General features: G+C 40.9%; 1 protein-coding gene across 3 annotated transcripts in view; it reads left to right on the top strand.

Annotated features, from left to right (window-relative positions):
• The window catches only part of ASCC3 (activating signal cointegrator 1 complex subunit 3), a 217,012-nt gene extending 216,200 nt beyond the window's left edge, over nucleotides 1–812 (top strand). For all 3 annotated transcript variants that reach the window (XM_080999928.1, XM_080999929.1, XM_080999930.1), the window contains exon 42: nucleotides 30–812. In XM_080999928.1, coding sequence (XP_080856054.1) covers nucleotides 30–177 — 148 coding nt within the window. In that variant the 3' untranslated portion in view covers nucleotides 178–812. The remainder of the gene's footprint in view (nucleotides 1–29) is intronic.
• Nucleotides 813–16,779: the final 15,967 nt, after the last annotated feature.

Here is a 16,779-nt window from a genome sequence, read left to right as displayed (position 1 = left end):
TGATATCCTTTTCTTTCACTTTATCACAGGTATATCTACACATTGTATCTTATGAGTGACAGCTACCTCGGAATGGACCAACAGTATGACATTTATCTGAATACCCTACCAACCAATACTGCAGCACAGGTCAACACAGAGATCTCTGGTGCCTTAAATGACCTGGTTCTGAACTAACATGGCCTTTGTACTCACCTGTGCCCACATGTTCATTCTGGGAAAGGGAATTGTGTTTGCCCAAGTGCAATCAGCATCCAACTTCGACACCTAGGAAATTGAAAATGACTACTGTATTGATTCTGATAACACAGAGTTAGCCACAGTGGCCTTTTACCCAATAAAAGGGTTGCATTTTTTAAAATAAATCATTTTCTAGGCTCTGTTTTCCTATTAATGTATATTGCCACTGTTGGTTTCAGCAGGTCAGGAAATGAAAGGAGCAGATACTTTGATTTGCAAAAACTTAACCTTTTCATTAGTGTTCCTGAAATCATCATTGCAGCCACTTTCTGTGATCCAAACACACCATTTATGTGTAAGTAAGCTGGAGATTCCAAACTAGCTCTCAAAGAGGCAAGAAAGTTCCAGCTGCATGGATGGTTTGTGCACGAATGAAGTATTTCAGTCACAGCCACTCTGTGTAAATGGTCCTTTCCCCCCTTTAATTTATGAGACATGGCGATGGGGGAACGTTGCTGAGGTACATTGCAAGGTTTTGTACTGAAGACAATGCCTGTGGCACATTTTGTCATCTCAGAATTTTCTGTGTAAAATGTATAGGAAATAGTAATAAAGTTCAGCACTTAAGCACATCATATGTTTGAAAAGTCATTGTACCCACGGGCCTTTTAAAGGACTTCAGTATTGACTGTACATTCAATAGGCTGTGGCGTTTCAAGTTACATACAAAGGGGTTTGAGCTGAAATTAGGAATGTAAAGGAGCAATGCATGTTTAATGTCTGTAGAGTGACTTGTACTGCAGTGGATAATACTGGTAATTTTATTGGGGGGGGTCTAAAAAATTCCTCATTAAAACAACACTGCTACTGTACTTGATAAATGTATTTAGAAAAACCTAATTAATAGCTAGTACAAAACGGTGTTAATGGGTATTTTTGTTTGTTTCTGGGTGGCATATAAAGTTATCTGGGCAGCTTACGATAATAAAGCACAAAGAAATACATTCAATAGGTTTGCGATATAAAAATCAAGAATTTAAAAAGCTGGAGAAAGTAAAAAGGGTTTTATCTGCTGCCAAAAATACAGCAAAATGTGTGCTCTGGGGAGAGCATTCCACTCCCAAGGTGCTGCCACTGAAAAGCCCCTTCCCCAATGCCAAACTTTACTTGGGCCTCCAAAAGTGGTGGTCTGATATGTGTTGGTCCATAAGGGAAGAGACTGTCCTTCAGGTAACCTAGTTCCAAGGTGTTTGGAGCTTTATATGTTAAAGCCAGAATGTTGAATTGGTCCTGGAAGCGGACTGGAATCCAGGACAGCTGACAAAGCAATGGTGTAATATGAGCTAATTGCACAGTCCCAGGTAAGTGGTGCCCCCTATTCTCGACCAACTGAGGCTCCTGGATCATTTTCAAAGGCAACTCCATTCCAGTAATCAAAGCAGGAGGCTACCAGCACTGATAACTGAAGGAAGGCTGTCTCCATACAGATGTGGCTGTGGTTGGTATATCAACTGAAGTTAACAAAAGGCTGTTTGCACTGCAAAAGCAACTTGTGTCTCTACCAACAAGGTGGCATCAGTGAACATCTCCCAAGCTGCAAACCCTGATCCTTTAGGGGCAATGTAAACCCCTCCAGAACAGGATGAACCCGCATCTGCATTGATGCACCACATCTAAAACTATTTCCATGTTGTCTGGATTGAACCAGTAGCGGAGAACCGTGTGCTTTGTTTTTGGTGAGCCCAGGTATTGCCCAAGAGCAGCAGCTATAGCGTTTCGCTTTACCCATTTAACAAGCCAACAGCAGCAGCAGGGAGCTAGATAGAAAGCACCACAATATTCAATATTAAGGTTTTCCACTGTTTCAGAAAAATGTGCTTTGTTTCCAATGTCAGTAAAATTACCTTATTATTTTTATTTTCACCTACCTCACCATACAAGTTGAATAAATAAATATGGAATGACATGGCAATAATAGTTCTATTCTCCTACCTTTTGTATCACAACTAAATGATGTTGCTGAGACCTGTCTAATATTCCGAGATAAAGCTCTTAAACTATTTTGTTGCAAACAGAATAATTAATATACAGATATCATGCTCATTTGGTCACATTGGTTGGGGTACAGCATATTTGCTCGTTGCCTTTGAAATCCTGCTATTTAATGTAACATATTTATGGGTTTAAGAGCCTATTCAAGGACTCTCAGGTTTGCAATACTGGGTGCTTTTGTTCTTTACCTGACAGTACTTATATTTCCTTGGAGGGTATTTTTACATAAATGTTCACTGTGCTTCAGATAAGTTAACACAGAGAATACAGAAGGGTATTTCTGAACACCTTCCATAGAAAGGAATTATCTACCTGATTTTTTCATTATCCCTGCGCAAACAATGGACTGGATAGTTTCAAAGGGTCAGCTCCTCAGTGAAAAATAACCCTTTCAAAGTCATTTTTTAAAACATACCCACTAGAATGCTCTAATTTTTGAGAGAGTCTGAGAAATATATCAGTCATTTTGAACTTCCTCAGAGAGCTGCAGATAGTTTTTATTGTGTTCAGCTTGCATCCAAATCTACATTTTTGAAAAGGCTATGATATTTTAACTATACACCTCATGGTGCCAGGAAATAAATTGAATGGCTTTGCAATGCCCACAGCTGTAAAGCAATTGCTTCATAGAATTAAATCAGTGTGATGCATAATTAGCTGAATGGTGGTAATACAACAAAAAAGTTGTTAATATCTATATTAATTCTCCCCCCCCCCCCCATTAAGAGTAGGACCAGTGTACGGAGATGCAGGGGTCAACTGTCTCAAGAAATTAACTATATCCTTGGAGTGCTTTTGAGTTTGAGTTTTACATTGTGGCTACCTTTACTTCACCAGGCTGTAAAATACTTTTAAAAAATCAACACCAATCTGGTGAAGCGAAGCCCCATACGGGACTGAGCTGGAGATGGACTAGACAGTTAAGAATAAAACTTGGCTTCCATTAGCATCATTGTTCTGTCCATTAAATGTGGATTATATTGAAACTACATGCCATATATAAATATGTAATGCTTTCCATTGATGCATATTATCACAATATGAAGTTGTGCTTTAAATGAAGCGGGTTTATTCATGCCAAATATCTGTGTTCACATATTACTTTTGTCACTTAGTGTTGTTTGCTATGTTTTTAGGACATTAGATTTTCAAAATATGTCTGAAATGCCCTTGTTGCGAAAAAATAATTGGCTTTGTAAAATAAATTCACAGTCTACCTCCTAACGGAGGCAAATTTATTGCTATCAGCTTTATATAAAATGGATCCTAAGCAAACTTTATATATATATATTCCAGACAGCAGGCTGTGCAACCATAATCAATCAGGAGAATTTTAAACCAAGGAAAAATATATATATTCTATACATCTGACGTGGTAGTTATTTATGTGTGGTGTCTGTATTTTTTTTTTGTATTTTTTTTTACTGTTCCCTGATAAACCTTGCAGGTTAAAGGCAAAGTATAATTCTATGTGACAGGCATTTTTCCAATATTATGAGAATATCTTGGAACAAATGACAATGAATTAGGGAGTGATCATATAACTAACGATGGTGATTTAGAAAATGGTAAGAAATGTTGAAAATGACATCTTAATCAACCAACAGCTAAAACCTCAGGCGCCACATGGAGAGAGAGAAAATGAAAATGGAAACCAAAGATGTTTGGGAAGCCATTATAGAGCTGAAAGATGATATTCATGCACTGGAAAATGTCACTGAAGTGCTGTCATTTTAATGCTATCAAGGGGAGAGATAAAGAACAAGCCTATCTGCAGATCTCAAAACTTAATAAGTAGTTATTCCAGCTTGTATAATGTGGTTTTTCACCAAACTGGTCCCAAGCTCATTGCTTTATAACCCTATATTTAAAATGTAATGCAACATTTTATTTTATTTTTATTTACTTATTTTTACAAACTTTATTGTAACATTTTAAAACAATTGCCAGGCATAAAGTGTTGTATTTAGAACAAATGCATGAATAGATGTTAAGTCTTTGTTTTTCCAAGAAAAAAAAGTGGTTGAGAGTGTTTTGGTTTAGACTTCTGGGTTAGCGCCACCGGCAATGGCGGGCTTCCTCTGATCTGGAGGAACCCGCTCCGTGAAAATTAGGGTCTGGACCGCCACGGCGAGGCGGAGACCCATCAAAAACCACAGGCGGGAGAAGCCTGTGGACCTGGGATTCGGCTGGCACCTTTAGCGCCTCCCCTACTTGTGGGGAAACCTGGCTACGGGGATCCGGAGCGACGTGGGGTGAGCGGCGCGGTGCTTCGAATCGATTGCTCTTTTCACGGAGTTAAGCCGCATTGCTGTTGTCGGAGAGCGCTGACTTTTTTCCTGTGGGCAATTGGACTCTAAACAAGTACCCGTGAGTAGAACGGAAAATTTGGATTACTAAACTTCGTAATTTGGCACCGGAGCGGGAAGGTCTAAACAGGAAGTCCGCCTTCCGCTTTTGTAAACAGTTTGAAGCAAAGACATTGTAAACTGAAGTCTGGAAAGTCATCTGTAAAGGACTAAACTTCCATAGGTTTAAGCTACAAATCCCCCTTGGAAGCAGGAGAAGAGGGGGAAATCTTAAATTGCTCAAGCCTGCAGGAGAGGGAGTAAAGAAAGATAAATTTCTATCATCTTGAACCTGGGAACGGGCTGTCAAAGATAGACGTTTGGGGAAAGTTCATTGACTGTGAATAATAACGCATGTTGACAGATAGCTAAATAAGAGAAACATATTGACTCCAATGTTTCCTTTTGCACTAAAAAGGAACAAAGATTTGAAAAACGAAAGCAATTTTGTTGCTGGATCTGCTTGTAAAAGGATGGATACAAATAGAAATTGTTTCCTCTAGAGGGAGCTTTTGAACTGTTGTTGGAGTGGACCTGGGGAACTCTACAGCTGTAGAAAATTAGAGAGCGTGAGAAACAGGCTCTGATCTTGGATGAGAATGTTGACACAGGAAACCTTAGTGTCTGTGCAGGACAAGTGTTTTGTTGAAGCAGCTTCATGTGAAGATGGATTTGATGACTATTGCAATTGATAACTTTGGTCAAACAGTGACCACTGATATAGAACCTGCTCAACAACTGACCCAGGAATCTGCCCTGACAGGGCAAGGTGCGGAGAAGACAAAGGAGGAGGTTGCTGTTGAACCTCAAGTAATACAAGTTGAAAGAGATGCGGCCCGGCAGGAGCATAAGCTGAGACAGACTTGGAGAGACGGAGTCCCGTCAAGACTGGAGATGGCAAGTTGGTCAGATTCTCCTATGCAGGGACGCTTTGACCTTTGGGATTTGGTTTTCGGCCAGGAGGAGATTGGAGTGGTCGAGGCACTTAACTTTGGAGGGGCATTGAAGTATATTTTGGAATATTTCTTGGATTTTAGTGTTAACTATGGAGAACGGGCTGACCGGCCGAGAAGGGATAAAGACACTCTTAGGTTGTCCCCCCGAGATCTACTCCTCAGAGACAAAGGAAGGAAATTAAGAACAAGACCAGCAGAAGACAAAATAAAGTGCAGGTACAACTATGAAGAAGATTTGCAGAAAGGACATGGAAAAGAGTTAAGAGCCTCGGACATAAGATCACCAGGTTGATGGACTAGATGAAACAGATAGAAAGGACTGACAGAACCCGAGACCGGGAAGAAGAGACGGTGGATGAACATTGGCAGAAAGTTTAAAAATTTATTTAGAGAAATATTGCAAAATTAACGACTGTTAGGAAAATCTTGGAATGAAACTATTAGGCTTTAGTAGAAATGTTATAAGGAGTTATGTATAAATAAGCTTTTAAGTTCTAGGTTTTTTTATGGTAAGATAAGGCTAAAATAAATTAAGACAATTAAAGGACAGAATACAGTGAAAGATGGAAAGGATTTGCTGAGACAATTAATAATTAGAATACAAAAAAGGGAGGTGTGAGGAGGTCGAGGAAATAAGTTAATGAAGATAAGGGTATGGGAATATTGGATTTGTTTTTAAATTTATTTTTGTTGTTTTTGTTTTGGATTTCGGTGTATTGTATGTTTGGTATTTTTTATTTTCTTTTTATTGATCTGTACTGCTTAATCTCTTTTTTCTTTGTTTTTCTTTGTTTTTCTTTCTTCTCTTTTTTTGTAACTTTAAATTCCCAATAAATATCATTTTTTTAAAAAGAGAGAGAGAGAGAGAGTTTTGGTTTGTTTGGATGTCTCAGTTCTTCTGAAGTAGAGTAATACATGGTCCATTACAATCATACTTTGGACAGAAACCATAGAAATTGAAGGCCAAAGGGTCACTGAACTGTTTGTAAGATTGCATATGATATGAGAGCACATTTGTGCAGTAAGAAGCATGACCCTTTCCATTCTGAGCCACATACTTAAATTCTAAAAACATGGTTTTTATTTGAGCATACTAGCCTAGATTTAATTAAGAAAGACTATTCTGTAGAAGACCAAAGGCTTGTCTTCTCCCGCAGTGTCCCTTGGAAAATGTATTGTGATTAGTGACCCATTCTTGTTTGTTGCCAGCATTTAGTGATGACCACTTTTGGTTCTTAAATTGCAATACCAACTCCTCTAAAAATGTCAGTAGTTCATGTTAAATTGTGATTATGAGGAAGCGTTTTTAAAGTGCAATGTTGGGATTTGGAGTATGAATTCCAAGTAACATTTTAAAAATGGAAAAAGAATTTATCAGCACCTCTCATGCCACGGTGCAGAGTCATGAGAAATGATAGAAAATAACAATTTAAAAAAATATATATCAATTCAGAAGCCTCAGCCCCACAATCTGAAACATAGCTTTGCCTTGTGTATTTTAGCATGCATTGTTAGATCTGAGACACAACCAGCCTACACTGAAGAAAATCTGTAGTTTTTTATTTTGCAAATCCGTAAGGAAGACTGGCAGCAGGAGGTTAAACAACTGGGCCTTTAAGTGAGCGAATATAATTTCCCTGCTAGGAATTCTTTTGAGAAAGATCTCTTGCAAATCTCCCACTTGGATCTCTATGTCAGTTACTTTATGGAAAATTTCTTACTATAGACAGAAAATAATCCCTTTACAAGAAAGATTATCCACAGTTATTACATTGCATAACAAATAAATATATTAGTAGGAGTCTTGGATTGTATCTCCTAATGAAGCTCCAGGTTTCTCATTTTAACTTGGCTCCACCATTCTCTGCATTGATGAGGCCTCCTAATGAACGTTGTATGGTTGGTGTTGGCAAATTGCAATTGTATCTGCTGCTGGCCACTGAAGAAAGCTCAAATCTTTTCTTGCACTTCACATTGCTTAGTAGTTCCCGTTATAAATTGCAAATGCACACACAGAAGTGCTTATTTGTGAAAGCCGCATATCATTTCAAAATTCTACTCAGTAATCTGCAGTTAAGGACCCGGACCCATAATTTTTCCTAATAACTTTGGAACAGGGCTGGGGAACCTCAATCTCTGTCTGGCCCTTGAATTTCTTCCCTAGGCCATATCCCTTACCACCCACCCCTACTTTGCATCTTTCTGGGGTGTTTTTACTTGGTTGGAATGAGTGATTGTCTCCTGATGGTGCTTCTTGCTTTGATGGGTGGCTGAAGGCTAGTGGGGGTGTAGACACTAGCCTACCTGTGTAAAAGTAACAATTCACTTTTGTTGCTCTGCTCACTTTTTCCTCTGGCCCTGCCATGCGTCTTCCAGAAAGGAATGCATCCCAAGGGATGAAAAGGGCTTCCTGGTCCCTGCTTTGGAAGATGCTGAAGGAACTAAAATTTCTGCCTCAGAACTTGCATTTTGTTTATTTTAAAGTCATTCCAAATAAGGAGTTCGTCTTGCATAAAAATTCAAAAGGATGTGAATTTGGGTGAACAACTGATATGGTGAGAAAATCTTGGCAATTTATTTTAATGCTTCAAGAAAGTTTTTGAACAGATCCTAGATACATAGTTGGTTCAAGCGGTCATTCTAATCGTGGCAGAAGTCAAATTCTGTGACTTGATGAATCCTACTCTTACTTTTGGAGGGCAGATCAGTCAATGGCTACTGCACTGCTTTTGTCATCTCCATGTTCAGATCTGGGTTCCAGATGCAGAGCCAGTTGCCTTCAGTCTTTATCTAAAAGCCATTTGTGTAATCCCAGTGCACAAATGCAAGTGCATTTCAAAATGAATTGTGTAGGAGTCAGAGGAGATCGAAGTTAAAAGTGGCTGCATTGCCGTTTTTCCAAATAGCTGTTGACATGTTTAGCTTGACTTCAGAAAAGAATGTGGAAAGTGATGTTTGAAAGTCAAAATCATCACCAATAGTTAACTTATTTGCAAATAAGAATAAGAATTCCACCCTCCAACAAAATATCTGGATGGTACACTGCAATATACGTTTTTAAAAAGTAGTAAAAGCAGTACAGAGCAATTATTAAAATGAATGGCTACTTAAGAAAGAAGTTAACTGCATGGGTCTGTAGGCAAAAATAGTCTTCAAGAGATGCCTGAAAGTCAAAAGCGAGGGTGCCTGCCAAATATCTGCTGGAAGAGAGAGCATCAGACCAGCGATATTAAATGCCTGGCTTCCAGTGGAGGCCAGTCAGGCTTCTGTTACATGTGGGACAACTAGCAGCCCCCCTCTGGACGATCTGAGTGCTCAGACTGTGACATATCCCTGTGTGCATCCCTACATTTATATATAAACTTAATATATTGCTGTCATTACATGTCCCTTCAAATGTGAAGCACTGCTTTTCCTTTGCTGCTTATTAACATATTAGAAGCCATTATTGCAAACTAGATTCTTCGGACCATGAGCATTCACACCTTGAAGCAGTAGTGCAGCCCATTAATTGGCACAGACTGAGAGACGCTTTCACACTGTACTTCCAGTGGTATCTTTCCTCCCTGCTGCTAAGTGTTACAACTCTTCCGTTTAGAACAAACTTCTGTTGCCAGTTACACTTGGTGGAAGGTTGCTGGGTGGCAGCCTCCCCAAACAAGAATCATGTTGCCCTTTGAGTCATTGGAGAAGGTAGTTTTTGCCCCAGTCAGGAATTTAGAAGTACAGTGTTACCTCGGGTTAAGAACTTAATTCATTCCGGAGGTCCGTTCTTAACCTGAAACTGTTCTTAACCTGAAGCACCACTTTAGCTAATGGGGCCTCCTGCTGCTGCCGCGCCGCCGGAGCACGATTTCTGTTCTCATCCTGAAGCAAAGTTCTTAACCTGAAGCACTATTTCTGGGTTAGCGGAGTCTATAACCTGAAGCGTATGTAACCCAAGGTACCACTGTAGTAGGGTTTTGTTTGTTCTCAGTGCAAGTTACTGGAAATGCTGACTGGCATTTGTCACAAAGAAGCGTTTGCTGTTATTAATGGAGCCATATAATATAAACACAAACCGCAAGTGACAACTTTGTTCCAATGCAACAGTGATAACTATTGTGAGATATGATATGAGACCAACCAGAAATGCCTATGCACCATACTGTTTATGAACTCCCATTACACAATCATAGTTGTATAATGGGAACCATGTTATAACGTATGGCACTGCTTACATGCTGATCAACAGTAATCTGTACATCTAGTCAAGTCAGAGAGCTCTGGGTCCTATGTCATGGAGCTTACTAGGATCATGGCTCTGTTAAGTAACAAAGATATTTGTTTTGTTGCCAGCCCTTGGCCTAGGCTGTGAAAAGATCATGTAGAAGGTATATTCTCAGACCATAGCTGGGGCAGTCAATGCCAGGGAAGATGGAGAAGGTTTCCGTCCTGTTATAAGGCTGCTTCCTAAGTATCAAATCAAATTAAAGCACAGAATACAAAGATTTGAAGAAAAAATGAAATTTTGTCAGTTTGCTTGCAGGCACAGAAAACACAAAGCAGATTAAGCTCTTTATCACTAGTATTAGCAGGAGAAGGAGGAGTAACAAATGGAAACAGCAATGAAAATGTTGCTGAGAGTTCTGTTCAGAGTGTCAGCCAGCCCTCTTCCAATAGATTCCATTCCATTCTCCCTCTCCTGGTTTTTTTCTGAATTTTCCCAATAGTCAGAATTCATTGCTCATTGGCCTGTTTTGGGAGGCAGCTGTTCTTTCAAACAACTGTCCTTCTGCAAAGCTTGAGCTTGCACACCCCTTTGAAGATGTATCTCTCTTCTGCATGGGGGGTGCCATTCTGGCAACATGGATTTGATTTGATTTGATTTCATATTTGTATGCTAATTTCCCAACAACCACGTTGAGGTCAAAGCAGCTGACAAGAACAATAAAGCATGAACAGATACAAACAACAATTCCTAAACACAGAAAAAAATCCAATAAAGATATAAGTAAAATAAATGATTCAAAACAATATAGGTACAATGAATGAAATACATGAATCAGAACAGTTATCGATCACAAAATATGAATTCCTCGTGCTAGCTATATGTCAGAAACAGCAATTGACCATGCTGGTAGACATCCATGGATATACAGTCATACCTCGGATTAAAGTCGCTTTGGGTTAAATGTTTTCAGATTGTGTCCCGTGGCGACCTGGAAGTAATGGAAAGGGTTACTTCCAGGTTTCGCCGCTTGAGCATGCGCAGATGCTCAAAATGACATCATGCATATGTGCAGAAGTGGCGAATCATGACCCACGGACATGCAGACACGGGTTGCGTTCTGCTCAGGTTGCGAACCAGGCTCCGGAACGGATCCTGTTCGCAACCAGAGGTACCACCATAGTTAACAAAATGTTGCTGTATATTCTCACCTTGTAGCAGGCACCTTCCTCTTTGACCATAAATTGTGCAGTTCAAGCAGGGGATTCCATCCCTGCTCCCAATTCTCATTTTTCCTTTTCCAGCTGATGCTCAATATTCCACTGCCATTACGCATGCCCAATCTTCATGGACTTTTTGTACTTCTGCAAACCTCGTTCGTACCCCTTGCTTCTCAGAGGCCCTGTTTGGCTTTGTTTCTACCACCAAAAGTTCACAACAATGTCATTTCATTAGTTTAGTAGTAGCTGTTTGATGCATAATAAACATTAGTTGTTACTGAACTGCAATTCGAGCCACACCCACCTTGAGGCTGGCTGAAACCTTCCAGATTTGACTGGCAATATGTAAAAAAGAATGCTTAGCAAGATTGGGAGACGCAACCTGTTGAAGGATTAAACTCATGCTATACTCTTACTTGAAAGTCCTGCTGCTTTAGGGTTGCCATATTTCAACCCCAAAAGTTGAATTTTTATACACACACACACACACACACACACACACTTTAAAAATGTGATTTTTCAATTGACTCGCCTAAGATCCAGGTCAAAGCCACCTTTTCATAAATCCCCCCCCCCCCGACGTCAACTCCACCTTTGAAATCCCAGTAATGTCCAGGAAAATCCAGATGTATGACAGCCCTATGCCACTTACCTGTGTGGTGCCTGCAGCACCCCTGTAAATACCTACCCAGCCTGCACAGATGATTACAAAGATGCAACGTCTTGCCCATCTTCTCTCCTCTGAAGTTTCCTGGAATAGCCCACTTGGGGAAGCACTAATTGTTTTTCACTGGAGCAGCCTCTTGTTTTCAGAGTACAGCAAGCCTAATGGGCTGCTCCAGATCAAGTTTTACTGCAGCTGCTGACCGCTTACCCAATCCAAATGTGATTCAGCTTTCATATTTTGCTGATCCTCATTAATGCTTGTGTTTTTTCTGCTGCTACAGAAGCACCTTATTTCATAAGGGACCAAATTCAGTGTGTTTCTCAGCTATTATTATCATTATCATCATCATTATCTGCATTGGGGAGGGGACCCCTGAAGCTCAATGGATAGTAGCCTATGTGTATATTTTGACGTGGACAGACACTCCCTTTTGTGCTTCTCCGTGCACAGAATGCAAAACTCCTAACATCTTTGATTTAAAACAAGGAAACCCCTACGTAAAGGCCTGATTTTGGGAAGGAAGATAATGCAGGCAATTTCCAACACTGAGGCTTGTTACTCAGTGTCATGCAGAGTCAGGAGTTGCCATGGAATCCATTTGCTTCTAAACCAGCTCCTCCTGCTGGAATACTTTCTCATTATCATTTTTACCAGGAACAGCAAAAGGTGCTGAGTAGAAGAAAAATGCTATCAGAGGGCAAAGCCAGTTGTACATCTGGACTGAGTATAGAAATCTAAAATCTACATTCAAAATGGGCTCTCAGCTCCGGGTTACAAGAATGCAAATTGTAGATGTTCCTTAGAAGTTTGGAATAAATAAAAAAAACTTCAAATAGCACACAGCGCAAGCAATATGTTGTACTGGGTGTAGCATTCATTTCCTCAAGAGAACAGACTACTCTTCCCATTTTAGGGCTAGAGAACTGAGGCTGAAATATAATATTATAAACAAAGTAACACAGTGAGTACAGTTAGAACCCAGTTCTCTCTTCTTTGTATATATGTTACTTCTCTTCCAAGCAGTTATTTTTAAAAATACATATATTATTGTTTTTGTATTTGCATGAGCTGGGGACAACTGTCACAGGGAGTAATGGTGCTATTTTATTATTTTTAGTAGCAGTAATTATTTGCTGTATCCTATTTTTTTCTCCTGGCAAGCCTATGGTTGGCCCAATCCTCACACATTGACCTTTGGGTTCAAGGGCTATCTTCATCCTCCTGACAGCTGTGATTGACCCAAGGGCACCAAGGAACTTTACCAAGGAGTAGCAATTTGAACATAGGTATTTCTAGTCTAAGGAACGCGGGTGGCGCTGTGGGTTAAACCACAGAGCCTAGGTCTTGCCGATCAGAAGGTCGGCCATTCGAATCCCCGTGACGGGGTGAGCTCCCGTTCCTCGGTCCCAGCTCCTGCCCACCTAGCAGTTCGAAAGCACATCAAAGTGCAAGTAGATAAATAGGTACCACTCCAGCAGAAAGGTAAACAGCGTTTCTGTGCGCTGCTCTGGTTCGCCAGAAGCGGCTTAGTCATGCTGGCCACATGACCCGGAAGCTGTACGCCGGCTCCCTCGGCCAATAAAGCGAGATGAGCACCGCAACCCCAGAGTCGGTCACGACTGGACCTAATAGTCAGGGGTCCCTTTACCTTTTTATTTCTAGTCTAAGTCTAGGGTTTTTTCCACTATATACCACACAGCTGCTCAAGAGCAGCCTACAAATGCTTTACTCCTGGCTTCCCACCCAGGTGGATTTCTTTATTTTGAATAGTAGAATTACATCATGGCTTTCAGACCACTCTTGGGACATTAGGAACACAATTCAGAAGAGATTAGGCAACCTTAAGTATTATTAATGCAAATGGTGCTTGATCACAGACTTGAATAGTTGCATGCAATCCCATTGATATTTTGAAACAGGTGGACCTAGTCTTGGAGAGATTGTATCCTATGCATACCACTGCAAGAGTCCAGAAGCACTCTCTCCAAAAATACAATTCTACCTGAGACTAGTGAAATGAGCGACCCACCCTTTTCTTCTCTGAATCAAGGTTCCTGTTCCTTCGGAAATCAAACGAGATCCCAAGTGTTCCTGCTATAACTAGAATAAAACTTTAAGCCAAACCCAAAGTATGTGGGAATGTTGAGGGTGGCAAGAGAGGATATATTGTTTATTAATATCCTTCCTAACTTGCGCTAGCAAGTTCCTTTACTTAGCAGAGTGCATTCCCCTTCTTATGCGGCAGAAAACAAGTTGCTGACTCGTCTGAGCCTTTTACTATTATACAATTCAATCTAGCTCAGACTGAATTGTGTGTTCCTGGTAAGATCCCCTTTTGAATCCCTCCTAAAAGGATAAAGACACCACAGTCTTATTCATAAGTAACAAAAGTAGTTTTACCTACAATCAGGCAGAGCACAGTGTGATCCCTGAAGGCAGGCTTTAGGCTTAAAGTTACAAACATGTACAAATAGGTTTACCCCATATGGGAGTTGACCTAGTGACTGCAGGCTAGCAGTCCAGGAAGTTTGCAGGATGAAAGGGAAGATGGAAGAGAGAAAGGTAGCAGTGTGACTGGACCTTTAGGCAGGTCTGGAAAGGTCACGCCCACCTACAAGTCACATGCAAAGAGGAACAGGAAGTTTCGACTGGCTGGACCAAACATTCCCTTGCATGTCCACTCTAGCAGAACAAGGAATGTTGTACTTGACTGCTCCCAATGGATTACATTCCACAAACTACAGTCCAGTAGAGGTCCAGGTACATCTAAGCAAAGGTCAATTAACACAGGCAGTTGAGCAGACAAAACCCCTCAGCTCTGCTGCCCTTTGGTACTTTGCATGTTGACTGCAGCATCTGGGCTGGATGAGGCAGGTGTCCCTCACCTGTTCCAAGCCTACTCCAGCAGAGGAATCACACCCCTCCTCCCAGATCTAGCAAGCCCCAGCTGGCCAGCTAGGGAGCTGAGTTGTGGGCCCTTGCCTCCTAAAGTGCCATTCCTGTTGCTCCCTACACCTCAGAGCCCACTGTGTTTGTGAAGACAGGGCCCTCTGGCTCTGGTGATGGGTCCTGCTGCTCTGGTTCTGTACACTGACCTCCATCCCCTCACCATCCTCCATCATGCCATGAGTACTTCCTTCCCCATTCCCTGCTTGCCCCAGTGTGTCCCAGTCCCAGCTACACCCCTCGCCTGGATCCTCTTCCTCCTCTCTGTCATCCTGCCATGACACCATGCTATATATGTGCATGGATCTACACTTCACAATTTACCACTATGCTAGTGTTTTCCTTCCCTGGGTTTGATTGACTGATTAATTTTAAAAAGTGAGGCATCAGGTTCACCATCTCCATGAGCCCTGATACTAATAGACTGCAATTCTATGCACATTTACCTGGGTTCCCAAGTAAACGAAGGCTGCATTCAGACGACACTTTATTCCTTCTTCGTAACATTTCATTATTAATTTTTGATTTTATTTAATAAAGTGAAATGCCCTGTATTTTTTTAAAAAATCTCCCCGCCCCTTATCTCAGAGCTACACTTTTTCCTCTCCATAACCCATTTAACTGTAAAGTCTTGGATACTCTTCTGTCAATCTCCTGTTTGCTGGCTAACCACCTCTCTGCGCCAGCCAGCCAATCTCAATCCAGAACTATTGCTATGGACAGGAGGCCTAACCCATCTCTCTCCAGGCAGAAAAAGAGAATTTTATCTTGCCAGAGCTACTGACAATTTGTCCTAGTTGTACAGTTTCCCTCTCTCTCCTGTTAGCAATATCTCAATCCAGCCAATATATTTAATATTAACTGGCCAACCTACTGGGTAGACCCAGGAGATGTTCTGAGCATGCTCAAAGCTGTTTCCTTCAAGGCTACACCTCCAAACAACTCAAAGCACTCTGCTTACAAAGAGGGGAGTTTTAAAAGCTTGGGAATTGTTGATGTTTTTTGATTTGTTTAGTATTTGTTATAGAGGACAGAGGGCAAGAGCAGTGTGAAACTTTTGATAATGAATATTTAATCTATCATTTCCTTTTTATTAGAGTTGCATTTATTTCTGTGAATAGGCTGCAGGATACTATGGAATAACTCGGAGGAGAAATGGTGGGCTTCAGATAGCTTGTGTGTGTTGCAACTTGTAAGTGTTTGTGCTGCTGCTTACCTTGTGGCCTAACATTTTTTAGGCTACAGCAAATGTAGTGTATGTACTGTGGGACTTTAGAATGGGAACATATTTCAGAATTGGGTACTGTGCACCCTGAGCCTATTTACACAGCAGCACGTCCTACTGCAGGTGGGAAGGTGTGTATAAGATGGCAAATTAACAATGTACAAGTCTACTCAGCAGAAAGCCCCATCAGGTTTAATGAAATTTATTCCCATTTCTATGATTGCAGTCTAAAGTTGGACAGCTTTTGCCCACAGTTCCTGTAGCAGTCAAACAGTATTTTGCTCCAGCTATATTTGTCAGCAAAGTGTTGCCACACAGGCATCTTTTGGATTCCCCACCTTTCCTTTTTTTTCCCCCTGCAACCAGTGAATGGGAAGCTTGTGCATTATTTTATATTGTTATCTCTTTTCCTGTGATTTTGTTACAATTTTGGTATGACTATGACCTGCATTGGGTTCTGTTCAACAGCAGAAAACTGGGCTATACATTTAAACATAAATGGGTGGCATCTAAGAATGTAAGGGTGAAGTGTCCCTTTGTTTTAGGATGGGAATAGGATTCATTTTGGCTGGGATTCCAGTATTCCAGTTTAACTTGTGTGAGAGATAAAAACGAATCAAAACTACCACCTAAGGAGAAGCACTGCTAGAACTGAAAAGGGCAGCTTTTCAAGGAAATCTGTCAGTAATTCTGCTGTCTGTTACTTAGAAGAACGGGTTGGAAACTTGGTTTTCTGACACCTCCTAAAAGGCATCAATGAACTTTTTGGAACCTCCACCCACTGGCAACAACACACAACCCAAAGTAATGTGGGCAGTCTTCAATGCTGGATTGACAATGGTGAGAGTTAGAGGACCAGGGCAGGCACTTTTCCTTGGTGCTAAACCCTGCCCTCCATGGGATTCCCTTCTTTCCATGCAGCCTAAATTGCACATTTCTCTGCATTGGGTCAATGATGTCAAGGGCTCCTCTCAG

This window comes from Podarcis pityusensis (genome assembly GCF_964106645.2).
Source record: "Podarcis pityusensis genome assembly, chromosome: 3".
NCBI classification, from domain to species: Eukaryota; Metazoa; Chordata; class Lepidosauria; order Squamata; family Lacertidae; genus Podarcis; species Podarcis pityusensis.
Note: the sequence above shows the minus strand (reverse complement) of the source record. Positions and strands in the feature narration are given on the sequence as shown.